Below are 22,504 nucleotides of genomic sequence, written 5' to 3' on the forward strand. Positions count from 1 at the left end.
CGGCTTAATTAGGATGACCCTATGAAAAGGAGGACAGGGCTCCTGTATCTTTTACAGTTGCATAGAAAAGGGAATTTCAGCAGGTGTCATTTGTATATATGTAGAACCTGGTGAAATCCCCTCTTCATCACAACAGTTAAAGCTGCAGGAGCTATACTCGAGTGACCAGATTGAAAAGAGGGCAGGGCACCTGCAGCTTTAACTGTTGTGATGAAAAGGAAATTTCGCCAGGTTCCCCATATATATAAACAAACGACACCTGCTGAAATCCCCTTTTCAATACAACTGTTAAAGATACAGGAGCCCTGTCCTCCTTTTCATAGGGTCACCCTAGCTTAATACTCTCTCTGAGTTTAAGACAGCCATAAAGACTCATCTCTTCCGGCAGGCCTACCCAGATGAATTTTAGACCTAAGAATTTTAAGATGTTGTGATGGTTATTTTAATATCGCATCGGTTTTATATGCTCTTTTAACCAGTTTTATGTCTTGTATTTAATGTTGTTCCCCGCCTCAATCCAAAGGGAGAGGCAGGTAATAAATAATAAAATTATTATTATTATTATTATTATTATTATTATTATTATTATTATTTTCTTGTAGGCTGGCAGCCCGTTCCGAGAACCATTAATAAAGTTTCTGACGCGTCATCCGTCCCAGACGGTCGAGCTGTTCATGATGGAAGCAACCTTAAACGATCCGCAGTGGAGCAGGATGTTCATGGTAATTGACTTTACACGCACGTGCGCGTTTTAAGATGCTGGCGGGAGGTCTGCGTTCTTGCCGGGTGTAAAGGGGAGGTGCAAATGCAGCAGCCCCCGATTCCTGAAGCACGATCGAGGTGTTGGGTGTGAGCTGCTGGATTTGACACCGCGCCCAGATTTTAGAATCGCACTGCGGAGAAAGAAAAATCTGGGACATAGCAATAAACGGAAAGTTGACACAGAAGTTAAGACCATAAAGAGGGCTAAAGAAAAGAGATACTTTCAAGACGGACTGGCAAAAATATATAGACCACATGGAAAAGGAATCAAACAGAATGACTTTGGCAGAAGGCTATAGAAATCTGGGGGGCTCATAAGAAAAAACAGATAATCAACTTTGCCGGAGTTGTCACAATTAATGAGATACTTCTATTTTGCATATTTAGTGCTGTGATTTGATGTAAGACCAAGTGTAGGGAGAGTGCCTTGGACTGCAGGAAGATCAAACCAGTCCATACTCCAGGAAATAAAGCCAGACTGCTCAATTGAGGGAATAGTGTTAAAGGCAAAACTGAAGTACTTTGGCCACATAATGAGAAGACAGGATACCCTGGAGAAGAGGCTGATGCTAGGGAAAGTGGAAGGCAAAAGGAAGAGGGCAAGATGGATGGATGATATTCTGGAGGTGACAGACTTGACCTTGGGGGAGCTAGGGGTGGCGACGGCCGACAGAAAGCTCTGGCGTGGGCTGGTCCATGAAGTCACGAAGAGTCGGAAGCGACTGAACGAATAAACAGCAAGGGAGGGTTATAGAATAAGTATTGATATGTCTAGTTTTATGTTTTGTTTTGTTTTTAGTTCAGTATATAATAATAATAATAATAATAATAATAATAATAATAATAATAATAATAACAATAAAAAAACCATGGATTTATTTAAATAAAAGAATAAAAAAAGAATTGCATTGTGTGCCTGGCTTGCAGTCCTCCTTCCACCGTCTTTTCCTCGCTCTCATCAGTGTTTGACTTATCTTTGTCTCCTCCCCCCCCCCCCACCCGAATCAGAGTTTTTTGAAACATAAAGATGCAAAACCTTTGCGAGATGTCCTGGCAGCCAACCCTAATCGCTTCATCACATTGCTCTTACCTGGCGGCACTCAAACAGCTGTCCGGCCCGGCTCCCCCAGCACCAGCACCATGCGCCTGGACCTCCAGTTTCAGGCCATCAAGGTAAGATACTCCTATGTTAAAAACTGTGGGCTTCCGTGAGGCTATCTGTGGCTACTGGCCCACTACTGAATCATGAATTGCTGTTCCCTCCCCACTCTTTTTTCCTTCATTTCCTCTGTCTCTTTTTATTTTTAAAATCTAATTTCCCTTATGGTTTTGAAGAGACGAGAGGTTCTTCACATCTTTGTCTAGAACTACTGGGAAGGAAACATTAAACGGCCATAATGAATAACCCGCTTAAGGCTGTTGAAGAACTGCCTGCCCATGAATGTCCTTGCTCTTTCGTTTCTGGCAGATCATCAGCATTATCGTAAAGAACGACGAGGGCTGGCTGGCGAACCAGCATTCCTTAGTAAGCCAGCTCAGGCGAGTGTGGGTCAGTGAGGCCTTTCAGGAACGGCACCGGAAGGAGAACATGGCTGCGACGAACTGGAAGGAGCCAAAGCTGCTGGCGTACTGCTTACTGAATTACTGCAAGTACGTAGACCTGTGAGTGTAACTTGCTCTCTCTAATAGCAAACCCCGTTGCTGAGTGCCGATGGAAATGGAGCCGCGGGGAAATGAGAGGGAGGTTGTGGCATGCAAGGGGGTTGGGGGTCAGGGAGGGACCCCGAGGCTTGGAGAAGCATAAAAACAAAAAACTTGTCCTCTCGAAAATGAGAGCTTTTTTTTTAACAGCTGGTCGCTGGGAGGAAAGAAGAAGCTAATCAAAGAGTCATAGAACAGTAGAGTTGGAAGGGGCCTCTGAGGCCATCAAGTCCAACCCCCTGCTCAATGCAGGATTCCACCTCAAAGCATCCCTGCCAGGTGGCTGTCCAGCTGCCTCTTGAGGGCCTTTAGTGTGGGAGAGCCCATGACTTCCCTAGGTCATGGGTTCCGTTGTCGTACCGCTCTAACAGTAGGACGTTTTTCCTGATGTCCAGCTGGAATCTGGCTTCCTGTAACTTGAGCCCATGATTCCATGTCCTGCGCTCTGGGAGGATTGAGAAGAGATCCTGGCCCTCCTCTGTGTGACAACCTTTCTTGAAGAGTGCTATCATGTCTCCCCTCAGTCTCTCCTCATAGGGCTTTGCTTCAGACTCCTGATCAACCTGGTTGCCCTCCTCAGAACCCCCTCCAGTTCATCTGTGTCCTTTTAGCACAATGGATTACTTCGCACTGGGGTGTTTGTTTTTACTTCAAATATAAGGGATTCCTAGCTCAGTGGTAGAGGACACCTCTCCCTCCCCCCCAATGAAAAAAATGGTTGGGTAGCAAGTGATGAGAAAGCCTCAGCCAGTGAGAACAGACTATTGGGTTAGAAGGACATGTTTGATCTCTGCTGAGGCAGTTTTCTGTTTCCTAAAATGGCCGCCGGAGCATTGGGTGCTTCAGCTTTGAAAGTAGCGTATTTATTTCCAAGTTCTCTTCTTTCCTTGGTGCTTCTTAGCTTTTTTTTGGTTGCTTTTTAACTTTTGTTCAGGAGAAATTACGGTGACATAGAACTGCTCTTCCAGCTTCTCCGGGCCTTCACCGGCCGTTTTCTTTGCAACATGACTTTCTTGAAAGAATACATGGAAGAAGAGATTCCTAAAAATTACACCATTGCCCAGAAACGGGCTCTGTTCTTCCGTTTTGTCGACTTCAGCGATCCCAACTTTGGAGATGAGCTTAAAGCCAAGGTATAGCGAAATCAGTTACGTGAACCTGGGGCTGGTATTTACGTTTCGTTTTCTCGGGCATCAAAAGTTTCTTGCTTTAAATGTCAACAGGGATTCCATAATTGGCAGGACCACGTTTATAAAAATACCATGCCTTTTTACTAATTGATTATAAGCTGTTCCAGGAAACATTTTCGGGGTGGGGCTGAGGAGGGTATAAAAATAACTTTAAAAAATAAAGAAGAGCAGTGATAGGTTTATTTATTTATTTATTTATTTCATTTTTATACCGCCCAATAGCCGAAGCTCTCTGGGCAGTTCACAAAAATTAAAACCATAATAAAACAACCAACAGGTTAAAAACACAAATACAAAATACAGTATCAAAAGCACAACCAGGATAAAACCACGCAGCAGAAATTGATATAAGATTAAAATACAGAGTTAGAACAGTAAAATTTAAATTTAAGTTAAAATTAAGTGTTAAAATACTGAGAGAATAAAAAGGTCTTCAGCTGGTGACGAAAGGAGTACATTGTAGGCGCCAGGCGGACCTCTCTGGGGAGCTCATTCCGCAACTCGGGTGCCACAGCGGAGAAGGCCCTGCTCCTAGTAGCCACCTGCCTCACTTCCTTTGGCAGGGGCTCATGGAGGAGGGCCCCTGTGGATGATCTTAAGGTCCAGGCAGGTACATATGGGAGGAGGCATTCCTTCAAATAACCTGGCCCCAAAGCGTTTAGGGCTTTGAATGTCAATACCAGCACTTTGAATCGGGCCCGGACCTGGACTGGCGGCCAATGAAGTTGTAAAAGGACTGGCGTAATGTGATCTCACCGGCCAGTGAGCAGTTAGTCAGCAGTTAGTCAAGCTCCCTTTTTAAAGTGCCTCATCTTGAATATTGGCTCATTCCCAACCTTTCTGGGTTGGTGGGCTCATTGGAATTTTGAGAGCATCATGGGTGCTGTCTCAAAATGGCCACCGTGGGATGGCTTGTCTATTCATAAGATGGCTGCTGCTGCAGTAGGCATGGCCGGTTACGAAACGCTTGTTTCCCAGAAGGCAAAGTGAATGAGACTTAAAGAAAAATCACTTGCCCAAGAAGCCCAAACACAAAACCACTCTTTTTCAACCCAAATGAAGATGCAACATGCCCGCGTCCCATGTTATAAAAAAACGACAATTTAAAAAAGAAATGTAAGAAGCAAGATTAAAACTTGGGGAGGCAGTGGGCCTCGGAGGTGCCAACGGATGGGTCTGTGGGCACATGGGATGGGATCCAACAGTGTCTTTGCACCGTTGGTGGACCACACACAGCTGGCCGCACCGAGAGTGGAGGGCACGTGGCCCCTACTACCATTGGCAAATACCAAATCAAATATCAATCTTTATTTGCAGTCAACAGACCATTGTTATAGCATATAAGTACACAGACGTTAATACAAAATGCATGATGGTAAAAAGAAAGCATGCAAAAACTGTAAAAAAATGCTAATCGGTAGGTTTAAAATAACGATCAGACGTCCATGAGTGTTCTAATGAGAACAGCCAGATTCAAAAATTTGGCCACTTGCTCAGTAACAGGCTTATTGGTGCCCTGAACTAAAATAGTCATAAGAGATTCAGGAGAGATACTGGGGAAACACTGTATACATATTAGGACATATTAGGTCTTTCCTGGCCTCTTGAGAGTAACTGCAGTAAAGTAGTACATGCAAGATGGACTCCACCTCAACGTCATTACAGGGGCAGCGTCTAATATTCTTTGGGATTTCCTTAAATCTGCCCTCTGATAGCTTGGAAGGGAGAACATTGAACCTTGCTAAGGAGAATGCCTTCCTATATTTAGGGATAGTTAGCCATCCCAGGTATGGCATTCCGTCTTTGCAGGGATGGCCTAGTAGACCCTCTACCCACCGGTGCCCTGGATGTAGCTATTTACCTGCAGCCTGGCCGTAGAAGAGACTTGATTTCTAGAGCGATTCCTAAGCGTCCTTTGATATTACTCATTCATGGTAGGCAGGTGGGACTTCAGAAGAGTCCATGGCAGGTTCTTCATTCCCCCTCCCCTCCGTCTCTCTCTTCCTGACCTGCAGGTTCTGCAGCACGTCCTCAATCCTGCCTTCTTGTACAGCTTTGAAAAGGGGGAAGGGGAACAGCTGTTGGGCCCTCCCAACCCAGAAGGGGACAACCCTGAAAGCATCACCAGCGTCTTCATAACAAAGGTAGTTCATCCTAAGGAGGAAAGCAGCAGCCAGATGTTCCGAACATCTGTGGGCATGACCCACCCCAAGCCAAGCATGACTAAAGCCCTGTTGGCTTCAACCGAAGAGATGAAACTTCCGCCTTGGGATCAATGCGTCGGATCTGAATGCGTGGGGGATGGGGGCATGGCCTCTGTGTGCCCCGGTGGCTGTGGCTAGCCTGTGTGGCTCTGCAGCCTCTTTCAACGTAGGGGCAGGGGGAGGAGGCTGAACAGCTCTCTTCCTTGGGTTGAATTTGTTCGATCTCAAACGGTGACGAAACCACTTGGTGCAATCTGGTGGTATCGAAACTTGGCTCAATAAGTTATCTCAAGTTCATTGGCAGAGCTAGAATCCATGTTCACCTGTCAGGAACAGGTAATTGTCCGTAGGAACGTTCTCTCCAACTCTTGCATTCATTGGGTTGGATCCAGGATAAGCCTTCCGAAAGAGGAAGGGCTCCGCCCAATTTTGGGAGATCCACCCTCCCCACTGCCATAAGAACATGAGAAGTGCCCTGCTGGATCAGACCAAGGGGTCCATCTAGTCCAGCAGTCTGTTCACACAGTGGCCAAGCAGCCATCGGCCAGGGACCAACAAAGCAGGACATGGTGCAACAGCATCCTCCCACCCATGTTCCCTAGCAACTGGTGCACACAGGCTTACTGCCTCGGATACTGGAAGTTGCACTTAGCCGTCAGGGCTAGTTGTGATGGATAGCCTTCTCCTCCAGGAGTTTATCCAACCCCCTTTTAAAGCCATCCAAATGGGTGGCCATCACTACATCTTGTGGTAGTGAGTTCCATAATTTAACCCTGCCCTGCGGGAAGAAGCTCTTCCTTTTATTTCTCCTGGATCTCCCACCCATCAGCTTCATGGGATGTCCCCGGGTTCTAGTATTTTGAGAGAGGGAGGAAAAAAATGTCTCCCTATCCACATGCTCCACACCATGCATCATTTTGTGCGCCCGGCGGGGTCATTTATTATTATTGTTATTTTCTGAGTAACGTATACTGAAATTCCTTCTCCCTTCCCTCTTTGGGGGCAGGTACTCGATCCAGAAAAGCAGGCCGACATGCTGGACTCGCTGAGGATCTACCTCCTGCAGTTCGCCACGCTCCTGGTGGAGCACGCCCCGCACCACATCCACGACAACAACAAGAACCGGAACAGCAAGCTCCGGCGCCTCATGACCTTCGCTTGGCCTTGCCTGCTCTCGAAGGCCTGCGTGGACCCGGCCTGCAAATACAGCGGCCACTTGCTGCTGGCCCACATCATTGCCAAATTTGCCATTCACAAGAAGATCGTCTTGCAGGTATGGGATGCGTGCGCGAGCGGCTGTGGGGGAGCAGGGGTGCCGGACTCCGTTTCCGAGAACCTCTCGGGGGGGGCGCATCCCGGCGGTGGGTGAGTCCAGAGGCAAAAAAGGCAGGTCCCCCAAATACCCCGTTTTAGCTTAAAGCTCTTCCTGCCGGTAAACGAAGACTTTGGATCTTTGAGAATGGGGGAAGGAACAGTACAAAAGTCACCAAATGATTGGTGGTTGGGGAATAGGGGCAACCTGGGGAACCCCTGCGGGCTGGATTGGGGCCCCCGAGAGGGGCTGAAGCTCTCCAGCTCTGATTGATAAGGCGTTCAGGATCCCGTTCTACCGCGTTTCCCTTTTAATCAGTGAAACGTGGCCTGAATGGATGCTGAAGAGGTAGAGAAGTCGTTGGTAGTGTGAGTTATTGTGTGTGTGTTTGTGAGTGTGTGTGTGTGTGTACTGCTTGTCTGGCTTGGCAGCTGGACTACAGGAGGAAGGACGAGGGTGTATGTGTGAAATACACTACTCTATGTAGGTTGTGTGCCTAGTCTTGTGAAAGGAGGCACAGTAGGCTGTTTGCCTAGCCACCTGCCCAGTGTATCTGGCTGCCCACTGTGGGTGAGTGTGATGTGCAAACCCTGCCATTACCTGCATGGTAGCCTTTTCGAGAACGTCGCATCCACGCGGCTGGCGATAGAACCGCCTTTGCTTTCTTTGCACGTGCTTTCAGTTCAATTGCGTGTGCGTGCTCTCCTTTCCAGGTGTTTCATAGCCTCCTGAAGGCTCACGCCATGGAGGCCCGGGCCATCGTTCGGCAAGCCATGGCTATTCTGACGCCAGCAGTGCCCGCTCGCATGGAGGATGGCCACCAGATGTTGACTCACTGGACGAGGAAAATCATCGTCGAAGAGGGTCATACGGTTCCCCAGCTGGTCCACATTTTGCATTTAATAGTCCAGCACTTCAAGGTATTCATGCAGCATTCCTCTGTTTAAGGTGTAGAGCAGTGGTGTGAGTTGGGAGGTTTCTATACTTGTCTGTGTAGTCCCATACTTAATGGATCAATGGATTATTTCATTACATCAATGAAATAAGTGAATATAATGCCTGTCAAATTTTTCTATCCCTTGGAAGTAAGTGTGTGTATATTTTTAATATATATGTATACACATACACACTCACTTTCACTGTCATTGGCCTAATTTACATGTGGGTTAATCATGGGTTAATTAGCCCACAATTTTCCGTGGTGCATACCAGGCATGACCTGCTGCTATTTTGAATATTCAATCCCTGATTGGGGCTGATTGAAGGTTCCTACTTGATGTCCAAACCCAGACACTAGAGGTTAATTATGGGTTAAACAACCCACAGTTAATCTACCATTATTAATTAAGTTAACTGTGGGTTGTTTAATCCACAATGTGTACTGTCTGGGTTCGGACGTTACGTAGCAATCCCCCGACTGGCCTAATCAGGGGTTGAATATTGAAAAAGTCTATGGAAGTGCACCTGGCATGTGTCTTGGCAAACCATGGATTAATTAATGCAAAATTAGCCTCTGTTACAGTGTTGGGAGTGAACAGCCCACCCTCTTGTTAACAGGGTAAATTAAAACAAAAGTATACATAATCCAAATATGCTAAATCAAATCCCAATTTCAAGACAACTCGAAGTCCATTACCCCTGACATAGATCTACGTACAACAACTGGAAGGCTCCTTTCTTTCCGTTTTTAAAATGTACGACTCGTCTGTTAAATGTTACCTCTGCATCTTCCTAGGCAGTGTTTAACACGTTCCCTGAAGACCAGAAATCCCTTAAAGCGCTGACCTTAATTCATGCAAAGGGTTAACCGGCCCTGGACCCATCTAACTCCATGAATTGTGTTTGCATCATATAAATCAGCTCACTTAGGATCCCTCTGAGACCTTCGTAAACGGCTCAGAAGACAAATCAAATTTACAACGGTTTCTTTTGGTACAGAGCACTTCATAAAGGCTGGTTTATGTTGATGTTTTAGGCTGGATTGCTTGAGGGCCAAGGGAGTCATTTTTGTATAGGACAAGAGCTGTTGCCGTCTGGAGCCAGTGAACTCTCTCTCTCTCTCTCTCTCTCTCTCTCTGTGCCTTTCTAGTCATTTGGACCACTATGCGAATCAGACCGCTTGGTTGCTTTTGTCATTTTAGAACAGTGCCCCCAAGGCCTTTCGCTGTTAGTGGGCTCCGGAGAGAGAATCACAACCGAAGATGAAAGTCGCCCGTAATCAGTTGGCTAGAGGCTCTTAAAATACAATACTTAAACTAGAACGGTTATCTTTTCTTCTTCATTGTAATGCTCCAGCCCTGCTTGGTTTCAACGAAATCAGGGGGAATAAGTGTGTCAGTAGAGGTGTTCTTAGCACAGCTTGGATTGAGCGAGAAGAGCTGGCCAAATACTTTTCCTCCCGGCTTTGGAAACCGCGAAACATATTTATCGGCAGCGCAGGGTGAAAAAGCCGCTTCGCTGCTGGACTTAAAGGCCACTGCTTGCCCCGAATATATTACAACCATCTCTGTATAGCACTATTCAGTGTCCAGAGCGCTTCAGGATTCTTTTTTCTTCCAGTGAAGAATGAGACCCCCCCAAGTGTTTATTCGGACATGATTTTCATTGTTATTTATTACGGTCGCCGACCAGCAACATCAACACCAAAACATGCAAAGGATAGATAAAAAGTGACATAAAAACAAAATACAGCTTGGTGAAGTCCCGTCTCCCAGGCGGATTGCAACGTTATTTTTCTAATTTGCATTGAGGTCACGAGAAACTTAGAGACCCTTTCAGTAATATGGGAGGACACATCCCTTAAACAGATTAATACCAACCTTGTGGGGTTACATCCAGAAAAGGCTGTCAATAAAAGCAAGATTAACTTTTTTTCTGCATTCCTCATACGTGTTACAATGCAAAATGAGATGTTCGACAGATTCTTTTGCTCCAGAACCACAGGGACAGATCTGTTCATTAACCGGGATTTTACTAAATCGTCCTTCTAGTAATGCTGATAGCAACACATTAAAGCGAGCGAGGGCGAATGCTCTCCTATACTTGGGACATGATTTTCCTAAACTCGGAAAGGTTTTTTAATTATTATTATTTCAGTTGTTGTGAACCGACCCAGGCAGCTTTGGCTGTTGGATGGTATTTGTTGTTGTTTATTCGTTCAGTCGCTTCCGACTCTTCGTGACTTCATGGACCAGCCCACGCCAGAGCTTTCTGTCGGCCGTCGCCACCCCTAGCTCCCCCAAGGTCAAGTCTGTCACCTCCAGAATATCCTCCATCCATCTTGCCCTTGGTCGGCCCCTCTTCCTTTTGCCTTCCACTTTCCCTAGCATCAGCCTCTTCTCCAGGGTGTCCTGTCTTCTCATTATGTGGCCAAAGTACTTCAGTTTTGCCTTTAATACCATTCCCTCAAGTGAGCAGTCTGGCTTTATTTCCTGGAGTATGGACTGGTTTGATCTTCTTGCAGTCCAAGGCACTCTCAGAATTTTCCTCCAACACCACAGTTCAAAAGCATCTATCTTCCTTCGCTCAGCTTTCCTTATGGTATAGAAATGCATTAAGTGAGTGCATCAACTCAATGTTTTAAAAAAATTCCGCAGGTTTACTATCCGGTGAGACACCACTTAGTGCAGCACATGGTGAGCGCCATGCAGCGGCTGGGCTTCACCCCCAGCGTCACCATCGAGCAAAGGAAGCTGGCGGTGGATCTTGCCGAAGTCGTGATCAAATGGGAGTTGCAACGGATCAAAGACCAGCAGGTGAGACCCGGGCTTCTGGCGTTTGTTGCGAAATGTTCAACCTTTCTGCAAGTACAACCCCATGTTGAATTCCAACTCTTTGACTCACCCCCTATCTGCAGCCGGATTCGGATATGGATCAGGGCGCCAGTGGTGAAGGAGCAAGTTCTGCCTCGTCCTCCGTGAAGAGGGGGCTCTCGGTCGACTCTGGGCAAGAAGTGAAGCGGTTCAGGACTGCTACCGGAGCAATAAGTGCTGTAAGGATCACCCCCCTCACCCCCTGTCTTCCTTGCAAATGATACCATTTCTTTTTGCGCTGAGTTAGTGTGTTTATGCACTGACCCGGCAATTCAATGGCTGGGATCACCCATTCCACTAACCCATGATATGGGTTGTTGAATTCTGGGTTGTGTGAACCCAGCTGTGCTCTCAAACCAGGGTTTGTTAACCACGAACAACCCAGGAAGAGAACCCATTGTTTGTACTTGGTTGCGAACTCTGGGTTGTTCAAACCATAGACAGGCAGAATGTAGTTGTCCAAAGGTTTTGGATCTCCAATTCCCAGCGTTTCTGACGGTTGGCCATGCTGGCAAGGGACTTCTGGGTGTTGAAATCCCAAACATCTGAAGATCTACCTTTTGCCCACCCCTGATTTAAACCACGGGTTGTCATTATGTGCGAACTCACGGGTTGCTCATGGGCTGTTTCGCCAGGCTACAGAATCAAGAGCCACAGTACTGCAAAGGCACTTGGGATACAGGGAGAGGGCAGGCAAAGGAGGAGGGAAACAAACCAGGGATTAAGAAAACAAACCATGGTGTGTTGTCTGCCAGTCAAATCCTGGGCAGAGTAACAAACCATGGGTTAAAGAAACCATGGGTTAGTGTGACGTGCCAACCTAGTCACTCTCTGTTTTGACCTCAAATGTGTCCTCAGGTGTTTGGACGCAGTCAGTCACTGCCCGGAGCTGACGCCCTCCTTTCGAAGCCCATTGACAAGCAACACACGGACACTGTAATCAACTTCCTCATTAGGATTGCTTGCCAGGTACTGTGTGCTTCTGAAATGAATGTGTGGATAAAGCTTGATTAGCATCGAAAAAGTCAACTTCACTGCTCTCCTAGAGGGAGATTCTCAGTGTTTTGTTTCTCCTAATCCAGGAAGGGTGGGGGAGAGGAATCCTCTAATTGTGTCCAGTTTCTCTCCTCTCCTTTGGGTTTTTCATGGGCAAGGTCCAGTAGTTAGCGGGCGGATCACCTTCCTCCATATAGAACTGTGCAAGCTGCTAAGAACATTGGAAGAGGCCTTGCCGGTTGTACTGCGACCTGTGGGTTGCTGTCTGGCAACAACCAGGGAGCGGGTCTCTTCCAGGGTGGGGCCCACCTTACAGCGTACCCTTTCCGTTGGTATTCGGGAGGCGCTAACTGTGCTAAACTTAGCTTTGAGGTGTTGGGAGCAAAATTACTAGACTAGGGGAAAATTCTTGCTAAGTAGCTTGAAAATGTTTGGGTACCATTGGCTTCAAAGTTTGCACAGGAGACCCAGCCATCATTATCATCATTATTACTGTCACCATCATCTCTTCTCTCGCGCCCAAAAGATGACAATGTCGGCGCCAGGTGGGCCTCATCAGGGAGATTGTTCCACAGTTGGGGGGCCACCACAGAGAAGGCCCTCCCTCTTGTCACTACCCTCTGAGCTTCCCTCTAAGTAGGCACCCGGAGGAGGACCTTAGATGTTGAAAGTAGTGTTCGGGTAGGTTCATGTCGAGAAAGGCATTCTGTCAGGTATTGTGGTCCCAAGCCCTGTAAGGCTTTATAGGTTAAAACCAGCACCTTGTCGATCCTGGTTTGCGGGGCCGGCCTGCTCCTGCATCCAGAGCTAGATGGTTGTCTGCTGGGCCACCCTGTACAATCTGCCTTTAATAATACCGCCTTCAATTGCTTTAACCGAGCCTTTCGGAGCAGCGAAATGAGGTTACCGTTTTCACGCAGGAGGTATGATGGCGTGAAAATCTTAATGAGTTCTCCATGATGATGATGATCAATGTTGGCTACTTAGCAATTATTCTGCTTAATTGCCAGGTAAATGACAACTCAAACACCGCCGGCTCTCCGGGAGAGCTCCTTTCCCGGCGCTGCGTCAACCTTCTGAAGACGGCTTTACGGCCGGATATGTGGCCAAAATCGGAGCTGAAACTGCAGTGGTTTGATAAGCTTCTAATGACTGTGGTAAGTTGGAGGTGGGTTTTTTTAGCCTTAAAGGCGCCGGTAAGATACGATATAATTAAATGCCTAATAAAGGACCGTGGGTGTGTTGCCGTGTTCCACCAAACGTGTGGATTCTTTTCAAAAATATGAAGACCCCGAGCGGGTGTCGAAGTCAGCCGTGTGGGGCTCGCTGCGGAGAGCTCAAAATGTCATGTTAGCCCTCTTTAATTGCCGATTTAATTTGGTGTCATGACTTGGAAAATGTTCAGCTTAATGGAATTGATTTATGGTCTCAAATAATTATCCTTGTCCTTCTCTTGACGTCAGGATTACGATTAAAAAAAAAGAAAGAAAAAAAGTCAACTGCTGTGAATTGGAAATGAACCTTGTGCCAGAATGCTCGTCTTTGCTCTGGAACGTGGGTGGGATGTTGGTATTATTATTTTTTTAGGCAACGGTTTGCATTCCCAGGGAGTTGTCCCGCGGTCGGGCTCGCCATTACTATGGCTTAGTTCAGACAGCACGTTCCTCGACGGTGGTATTAGAACGCCACGGTGAGAAATGTATGATCTAGTGGGAAAACTCTACCCCACGTTGGTTTTCATTTGGAAAACACTCCCAGCAGAATATCCACGCTGTGCAAAGGAGAGCTCCCGCACAACCGTTGTGTTGTGTGCTGTGTGGAGGGCTCCGTGGAGTTTTCCGTTGTGTTGAGTGGACTTTTCCCCCCCTGGCTACAGAGTTTCCTGGCAAGAGGGGCGAAACGAGCGAGTGCCACTCTAGGATAGCTGCCGGGATTGTTGGTTTTTTTGGCAGCAACGGAGGACTGGGGGGAGGAACTGTCAATCAAACGTCACGATGGATTTTACTCAACTCCAGAGTAGCCCACAGTCGCACAGCAGTGGAGTTGGAACATGTTGTGTGGGGAGTACCCCCTAGAAACTCCACCGTTGAGTGGAGTTTTCACACTGCGTTGACTAACGTGTCGTCTGAAGTGAGCCTAAACCATGGTTTGCTTGTTGTTTGTTTTAGAAGCTCAATCCATTGTTTCCAGCTCAATCCATGAAAGAATGGAACCATTTAGCCATGGCCAACTTAAGGCCAGTTTATTTCAGTGGGACATAAAGTGTGGTTTTGCTTTTTTTTTTTGGATTGGGACTGCAATCTCAGATGCTGCAATTTGTTAGGTGCTTATTTATAAAGAACATTAAAATGTATGAGGGACAGAAAGAAAATGCTTATTGCTCTTGGATTGAACTGAGCCTATGAAAAGCTCAGGCTGATTTTTTTTAAAAATCCTGCTCTCCCTCGGGTTGCTACTATTGGTGTGTGTGTGAGAGAGAGAAAGATGTATGTATATAAAGGGGAGGGAATGGTTTGAGAACTTGGCGAAGAGATTTGGGGGATGCGAATCATACGGAAGCGTGACAATTTCGACAGCTGCAGGGCAGGGAAGCTGGCGCCTCCGAACGTGTCTCTGCACCAGTAATGCGTGGTGTTCAACGTTCCCCATGCATCCAAATTGACCCTTAACAGCTGTCTAATGAACGCCGCTGGTATGAGCAATAGCCTTGCTCATTGCTGTGTATGGATGCTAATTGCCCCGTTTTGCTTTATAAGCAGCAGTCTGGGATATTTATTTTATTCATTATCAGGCGTGCATAGCACAGAGCTTCTACTATACTTGCCCATTAATGAATACAATAAATATCTCCGACCGCCGCTTCCGTTGCCAAGTGTGCCAATTAGAGTCCAGAAGAGTTGGTCCTATGTTTTGGGGCTGTACCCAGGTGCTGTGAATAGCATTACGCCTTTGAAGCGATGGTCCAGGTTCAAGTCAGGGCCTTGATATGCAAACAGGACTATCTGGGGAGGGGGAGGGGGAGGGGGAGGCAGCTGCCGGAGCGCGGCCTAAGCTGCGCCTCCTCTTCTTTGACCCTGCCCTCATTTGTGAAGTTTTGGGTAGGAGCTTGAACAGGAGGGCTCTCGCCTAGCTGTCTCTTCTCATTTAGCACGTCGTAGTTGTGTGTTAACTTCGTACCATGTTTTGGTGATTTGGGACATAAAAGATCTATGGAGCATTTCCTTTTTATTTATTTATTTATTTATTTGTTGCATCTCTGTACCGCCCAATAGCCGGAGCTCTCTGGTCGGTTCACAAAAATTAAAACCATTCAAAGTATAAAACAACAGTATAAAACCATAATAGAAAATACAATAGAAAAGCTCAACCAGATAAAAACAGCAGCAATGCAAAATTACGAATTTAAAACACCGAGTTAAAATTTATTTTTAGACTGTTGAAATGCTGGGAGAATAAAAAGGTCTTCACCTGGCATCTAAAGGCATATAATGTAGGTGCCAAGCGAACCTCCTTAGGGAGCTCATTCCGCAGCCGGGGTGCCACAGCAGAGAAGGCCCTCCTAGTAGCCACCTGCCTCACTTCCTTTGGCAGGGGCTTGCGGAGAAGGACCCCTGAGGATGACCTTAGGGTCCGGGCAGGTCCCTTGAACGGGATTTCCTCCCTCTTGGGTTTTAAGGTCCCTCCCAGTTTTAGGGTGGGGGGAAAGACCATCCTGCTCTTTCTATAAAGCAGGGATAGGGAATGCATCTTCTCCATCAGATATAGTTGGATTGCAACACCCATCATCCCATACTATTGGCTGTAGTCCACTTCATTAGATGCAAGTACTTGAAAGGTTGTCACACAGAGGAGGGCCAGGATCTCTTCTCGATCCTCCCAGAGTGCAGGACACGGAATAACGGGCTCAAGTGACAGGAAGCCAGATTCCGGCTGGAAAAACGTCCTGACTGTTAGAGCGGCATGACAATGGAACGAATGACCTAGGGAGGTTGTGAGCTCTCCCACCCTAGAGGCCTTCAAGAGGCAGCTGGACAGCCATCTGTCAGGGATGCTTTAAGGGGGATTCCTGCATTGAGCAGGAAGTTGGGCTCGATGGCCTTGTAGGCCCCTTCCAACTCTACTCTTCTATGATTCTATTATTCAAAGACATAGAAGGACTTCTTCACCCAGCGCATAGTTAAAAGCTGGAATTCACTTCCACAAGATATAGCGAGGGCCACCGACATGGTTGGCTTTTAAAGTGGGTTGGACAAAGTCATGCGGGACAAGGCTATCCATGGCGACTAGTCCTGATACTATAGGCTACCTCCAGTTTCAGAAGCGCTATGCCTATGTACACCAGTGGCGGGGGTAGGGTGCTGCTGCATTCCTGTTTGTGGGTTTCCTGCAAGCAGCTGTTCGGTTACGGTGTGAACAGAATGCTGGATTAGCTGGACCCTTGGTCAGATCCGGCAGGGCGCTTCTTACGTTCTGAATTGCACATGTGTACACATGCAAAGACACAATTGTGGGGGAGAGATTGTAAAGAGCAAGGTCAGGAGGTAACGAAACACAGGAAGGACTTTCGGTGTGTTTTATGTATTACTATGTCATAAGAAACGTGTCTGTTTGTTCACGTAAATGTAACGGTTCCTCCTTTTTACCAGCTGAGCTGCTAGTTAACCTGGTCTTTGCAGGTCCTTACGCGCGTAGTTTCTTTTTTCTTTTAACTGTTGGGCTTTAGAGCTTGTCAGGTTCCCTCACAGCGACCCCTTTCTTTTCTTCCTTTTTTTTAAAAAATGCACATGTCATCCTCTGATTGCTCTATAAGTCAATTCGACAGCATTTCCATTAAAATTCAACGCTTACTAACGAACGCTCATCGCACGGGGGAAGATCAAACCGAATTACTTAGCAGCTACTCCGCGCATTTCCCCCCTTTCTTACAAATGAAGCGGTATTACACAGCACTGGAAGAATTATCTTTGGCCTACCTTCCCCGTTCTGAATAATTGAATGCAAATCTATTATTCTAGTGCTTGTCAAGGGGCTCTTGAGTGGTGCAGCGAACGCAGCAGGCGTTGGGAGCCAAATAAGATGGCCCTGCCCTCCTTTGTTCCACAGGAGACCTCCGTGCTGGAGGCATGTTTGGCACCGGGCAAAGGGAGTTGGTTTACTGTTGCCCGGGGCAGGGCATGCTGGGAGTTGTAGGACTTTATTCTGTCCAGAAGCGCATAGTACTGTGCCCTAAACCATGGAAAACTGTTGTGTTTCTTGGAACACTCCTGCTTTTGATGGAAGGCAAATGACGAGGCCTGCTAAGTAATCCACAAAGCTTTTATTAAGCAACAAACGCCTCTTCTACCTGAAGAGAGTCTAACCTCTTGGAAACGTCCCCTTAGGCAAAACTATGCAAACTAAGCAAGACAATTGTCCGCTCAAGAAGAATAGGAAGCCACTTCCCAAACACCCGTAACTTCAGAGAGCCTAGTGTGGAGGCAGGTTCTGGCGTAACCTCACCGACTTTCTCACGCCTTCCTTCTGTGCCGTGCGTTTTGCCGTGGAAGCTTGCAGCACTGAGTTAGACCCTTGGTCCCTCTAACCCAGGATTACAGGCACTGACTGGCAGCAGCAGCAGCTTTCCAGGGTTTTAGGCAGACGTTTTTGAAACCCCACCTGGAGACGCTGGGGCTCGAACCTTTCTGCGGGCGCAGCATGTGCTCTGCGACTGAGCTGAGGCCCGGCCGATTTTACCTGAAGACTCTCTCTCTTTTCTTTCCTCCTTGATGTTTCGTTGCAGGAGCAGCCTACCCAGGCCAACTTCGCCAATATCTGCACCGGGTTGGAGGTTCTCAGCTTTCTCCTAACCGTCCTCCAGTCTCCAGCGATTCTGAGTAGCTTCAAACCTCTGCAGCGAGGGATAGCCTCTTGTATGACCTGCGGCAACACCAAGGTTCTGCGAGCCGTCCACACCCTGCTTTCTCGCTTGATGAGTAACTTCCCGACAGAACCAAGTATGTTGGGATGTGTGTGTATGTGTGTGTGTCCCTTTACACCCTGTCAAGGATCAAAATCCACTTTGGTTGTAAGGCAACTCTGTTTTATTGAGCTTAATGCAACTGCGTGGAGAAGGTCCTGCAGACAAAGAACTACTCTCCTGGCAGTGTGAAAAGCAGGTATATTTATACACAGTAGCACCTTAAGCCGAGAGAGCCCCTTCTCCCCTACCAACCTGCCCGCTCACTGAGGTCATCCGAGGGCCTGCTCCTGGTGGTCCCACATAGATCCATCCTCCAATTGGAGTCCACCAGGGGAAGAGCCTTCAGCATAGTGGCCCCCCTCCTGTGGAATTCCCTGCCTCTGGAGGTCAGGCAGGCACCAACTTCGTACTCCTTTCGGCGCCTCCTGAAAACATCATTATTCCAGGAAGCCTTTCCTTAATGACCAGCCACGGTTTACTGCATATTTTGAATCTTTTAAAATCTATTTTAAAGTGTTTTATTCTGTTTTTGTTTTATCTTGTACACCGCTCCGAAATTTTGAATGGGGAGCAGCATATATTTATTTATTTATTTATTTATTACATTTTTATACTGCCCAATAGCCAAAGCTCTCTGGGCGGTTCACAAAAATTAAAACCACAATAAAACACCCAACAGGTTAAAAGCACAATTACGAAATACAGTATAAAAAGCGCAACCAGGATATAAACATTGTAAATTAATAAACAAAGAAATAAACCAATTAGCGGTTGGCAAAATTCTAAAGCAAAACAAAGACAGATCAAAGAAAACTTCTTCGTTATACTTTATCAACAGATGGCCCATAACTCTTCTAGCAATGCCAGATTGACCTGGATGGTCAGTCCTCCTTATCAAGCTGGCTGATTTGTCTTATACTGGCATCGTTCAGACAACACGCTAAACCATGCTGCTTAACCACAAAATGGTTAATGTGGTTAAGCAGCATGGTTTAGCGTGTTGTCTGAACGGGGCCAGTTATATCAAAAGGTCTTGACAATTAGAAATTCCGATAAAGCGTTTCCTTCCGATTAAGCCGTTTCAGCATTACAGTGCATTCAGGCACATACATCATTCCAATCCCATCATGCAGTTCACTTGCCAGAACCAGACCACATACAGAGCAAGTATATCAAGGCTTGTGGTCTCTCTTCCTCAACCCCAACCGCCCGTTTCAAAAGCAGGCGTGACGCCAGGGTAAGAGGGCGGTACATCCCTAAATATGCAATCCTCTCATTTGTGCCGGGTTTTGTGGATACTTCTTTTGCTTAAAAAAAAAAAGTGGGGAGGAAAAGAAGCTTGCACTTTCAACCCCAATTAAAAGAAAAGTTGAAATAAGTAATCATGAGGAATACATCATTATCCGGCGGCATAAAAACTTAATAACCTGTGGCAGTTATTACTTTGGCTCAAGAAATGCATGTCGTAAATTTAATGTCTTTTGCAATTACCATTTTTCTGCTTTGAAGGTGCAGTTTTTCAGTTGTTGAACATGGCCATTTTAATAAGACAAGAAAGGGAAATTGGGTGTAAAGGCAGACCTTGGGTAACGGGGAATAAGGGAGAATGTAAGCAAGGAAGCTAACAGCACAATCCTACGCGTGTTTAGGCAGCAAAAAGTCCTTCAACTCCAAGCATTCCCCTGCTGGCATGGAGCTGGGAGTTGTAGGACTTTTCTCTGGCCCCGTTCAGAAGACACCTTAAGCCACGGCTTTCATAGAATCATAGAATAGCAGAGTTGGAAGGGACCTACAAGGCCATCGAGTCCAACCCCCTGATCAATGCAGGAATCCACCCTAAAGCATCCCTGACAAATGGTTGTCCAGCTGCCTCTTGAAGGCCTCTAGTGTGGGAGAGCCCACAACCTAACAGTCAGGAAGTTTTTTTTGATGTCCAGCCAGAATCTGGCTTCCTGTAACTTGAGCCCGTTATTCCGTGTCCTGCACTCTGGGATAATCGAGAAGAGATCCTGGCCCTCCTCTGTGTGACAACTTTTCAAGTATTTGAAGAGTGCTATCACGTCTCCCCTCAATCTTCTCCTCTCCAGGCTAAACATGCCCGGTTGTTTCAGTCTCTCTACATAGGGCTTTGTTTCCAGACAAAGCAATCATCCTGGTTGCCCTCCTCTGAACATGCTCCAGCTTGTCTGCGTCCTTCTTGAATTGTGGAGCCCAGAACTGGATACAATACTCTAAATGATGTCTAACTTTAACTATGGTGGTTAAGCCAGAAAGCCAGGCCATGTTCAGAAGACTCCTTAAACTATGGCTCTAACTATGGCAAATCAAGCAAAAAGCCTTATTCACTGTGGTTAAAGCCATGGTTTAAGGTGTCTTCTGAACAAAGCCTGCCTTTCTGTCTTAACCATCATAGACTCATAGAATCATAGAATAGCAGAGTTGGAAGGGGCCTACAAGGCCATCGAGTCCAACCAATGCAGGAATCCAGCCTAAACCATCGTTAAAACCATGGTTTAAGGTGTCTTCTGAACGGGGCCTCCGTCTTAACATGCATAGCACTGTGCCCTAAAATGGCAATCCTATACTAAATTACCTGGGAGTAAACTCCATTTAACTCAATGGGGGCTCACTTCTGAAACGACTTATATAGGATTGCACTGTAAGTCATTGCGATTAAATTTAGAATATCGCCACAGGGGGAAATACCTTATGTTCCCCCCCTTCCCCATGCCTTTAGATAGGTTGCAAACTCTTTACATTTCAAGTAAAAAACATAGAGACGGGTCCTTGAGCAGCTACAGGAAATCAATAAATCAATTTAAATGCCAAGTTCTACGCCTGGGAAAATGAAACCAAATGCACAGTTACAAGATGGGGGATATCTGTCTCAGCAATACAACAAGCGAGAAGGATCTTGGAATTGTTGTAGATCACAAGCTGAATATGAGCCAACAGTGCGATACGACTGCAAGAAAGGCAAATGCTATTTTGGGCTGTGTCAATAGAAGTATAGCTTCCAAATTGCGTGAGGCACTGGTTCCCCTCTATTCGGCCCTGGTTAGGCCTCATCTAGAGTATTGCGTCCATTTCTGGGCTCCACACTTCATGTTTGTGCACCTGCCTCACCTGCCTCCTGCCTGAACGGAAGACCATAGCCACAAATGCAAATAAATCTATCTTTTCTATTGTCGTTAATTCTGGTGTAGGTACCTCGACGGTTGCCTCCAAGTATGAAGAACTGGAGTGTCTCTACGCTGCCGTTGGGAAGGTTATTTACGAAGGACTTACTAATTATGAAAAAGCTACTAACGCCAACCCTTCTCAGCTTTTTGGTACGTTTCCGGCATATCGAAGAAAATCCCTTTTAACCAATTTGTAATGGAAGTACCTCCAGCGCCCACCCACCCTCGGAAATGCAGCAACCCACCCCTTGTAAATTGGCAAAGACGTTGGGGTGGGGTGTGTGGAAGATGGTGCCCCAAGTCTCAGCCGATGTTAACTTTAACTTGCAGAAGATCATCAGGGTGTTTCCCCCCCCCCCCTCTGCTTTTGTTTCCAATATGATACACTCTTTTCAGAGCTAGTTCTGAGTTCATTCAATTAATCCTACGAAAAGCTCAATAAGGGTTTCCTCCTCTTTGTTTTTGTTTTCGCTTTGTTCACATAGTAACTTTTTGATTAAACAAACCGAGGACAAACGGGTTTCTCTTTGGATCTTGTCACAGAGCCGGCGCTGCCGATGTGTTGAAACCATTAAAAAGTTTGGCAAGTTGGCTCCATCTTCAGCTTGCCACGGAATTGCTTCTGTCAACACGGCGGGCTTGAAATTGCAATGCTTTGGAGAGCCGGGCTGCTTTAAATGGCAAATGTCCTTCACTATCCTACCTTGTGATCTGTGTAGACAGATGTAATTTCACTTTGGGAATTGCCTATTTGTCAGGTGTCAGGTTGTGCTGCAGACCACACTAACCAAGAAAGATACTGCTTATCGTTTGTCCAGAACATCCCAAGGTTATAGAGCCTCCCGTGGGGTGTCTTTTTCTTTCTTTTCTGGAGCTAGTACACAGTGTTACTGAAGATTCCCCACCCCCCACCCCAGTTAGAGTAAGTGACCTGGTTTGCAGAGAACAACAACCCAGAATATGGCCTGGTTCATACATAATGACAACCCAGAGTATGGGCTGAGTACGAGTTACTGTTGTTACATGCAAACCCTAGTTTAACTATGGGTTGCTAACCATGAGCAACCCAGAGTTCACCAGCCAACAACAAACCATGCGTTCCTTTCTGGAGTTGTTTGTGGTTAAAACATAATGCAGGATTTGCATGTCATGACAACCCAGGATTCAAGAACAAACCGTTCTCGACCCATGCTCTGGGTTGTTGTTACATGCAAACCAGGTCAGTAAGTGCAGGTGTTTAAAGCATCCTTAATGGAGGCAGGAGACATGTGGGAAATAAATGGAATAAGTCATGTATTCTCTTGGCTACGAAAGTGCAAATTATCTGGAAAATTTCTTTAGAATTATTGAGTTACAGCTTCATAGAAAAAGCATTGGAGATCAAAG

At 46.5% G+C, this 22,504-nt stretch overlaps 1 protein-coding gene across 1 annotated transcript in view; it reads left to right on the forward strand.

Moving 5' to 3' along the window:
• TRRAP (transformation/transcription domain associated protein) overlaps window positions 1–22,504 on the forward strand; it is a 166,765-nt gene that overhangs the window by 58,451 nt on the left and 85,810 nt on the right. Inside the window, exons 33-45 of the mRNA XM_063143617.1 lie at window positions 603–722; window positions 1,771–1,935; window positions 2,231–2,424; window positions 3,398–3,596; window positions 5,669–5,797; window positions 6,864–7,130; window positions 7,883–8,089; window positions 10,766–10,924; window positions 11,026–11,160; window positions 11,840–11,950; window positions 12,988–13,134; window positions 17,757–17,970; window positions 21,143–21,268. Of these exons, the coding sequence (XP_062999687.1) occupies window positions 603–722; window positions 1,771–1,935; window positions 2,231–2,424; window positions 3,398–3,596; window positions 5,669–5,797; window positions 6,864–7,130; window positions 7,883–8,089; window positions 10,766–10,924; window positions 11,026–11,160; window positions 11,840–11,950; window positions 12,988–13,134; window positions 17,757–17,970; window positions 21,143–21,268 (2,173 nt within the window). The remainder of the gene's footprint in view (window positions 1–602; window positions 723–1,770; window positions 1,936–2,230; window positions 2,425–3,397; window positions 3,597–5,668; window positions 5,798–6,863; window positions 7,131–7,882; window positions 8,090–10,765; window positions 10,925–11,025; window positions 11,161–11,839; window positions 11,951–12,987; window positions 13,135–17,756; window positions 17,971–21,142; window positions 21,269–22,504) is intronic.

The sequence above is a fragment of the Elgaria multicarinata genome, chromosome 17 (genome assembly GCF_023053635.1).
Source record: "Elgaria multicarinata webbii isolate HBS135686 ecotype San Diego chromosome 17, rElgMul1.1.pri, whole genome shotgun sequence".
NCBI lineage: Eukaryota > Metazoa > Chordata > Lepidosauria > Squamata > Anguidae > Elgaria > Elgaria multicarinata.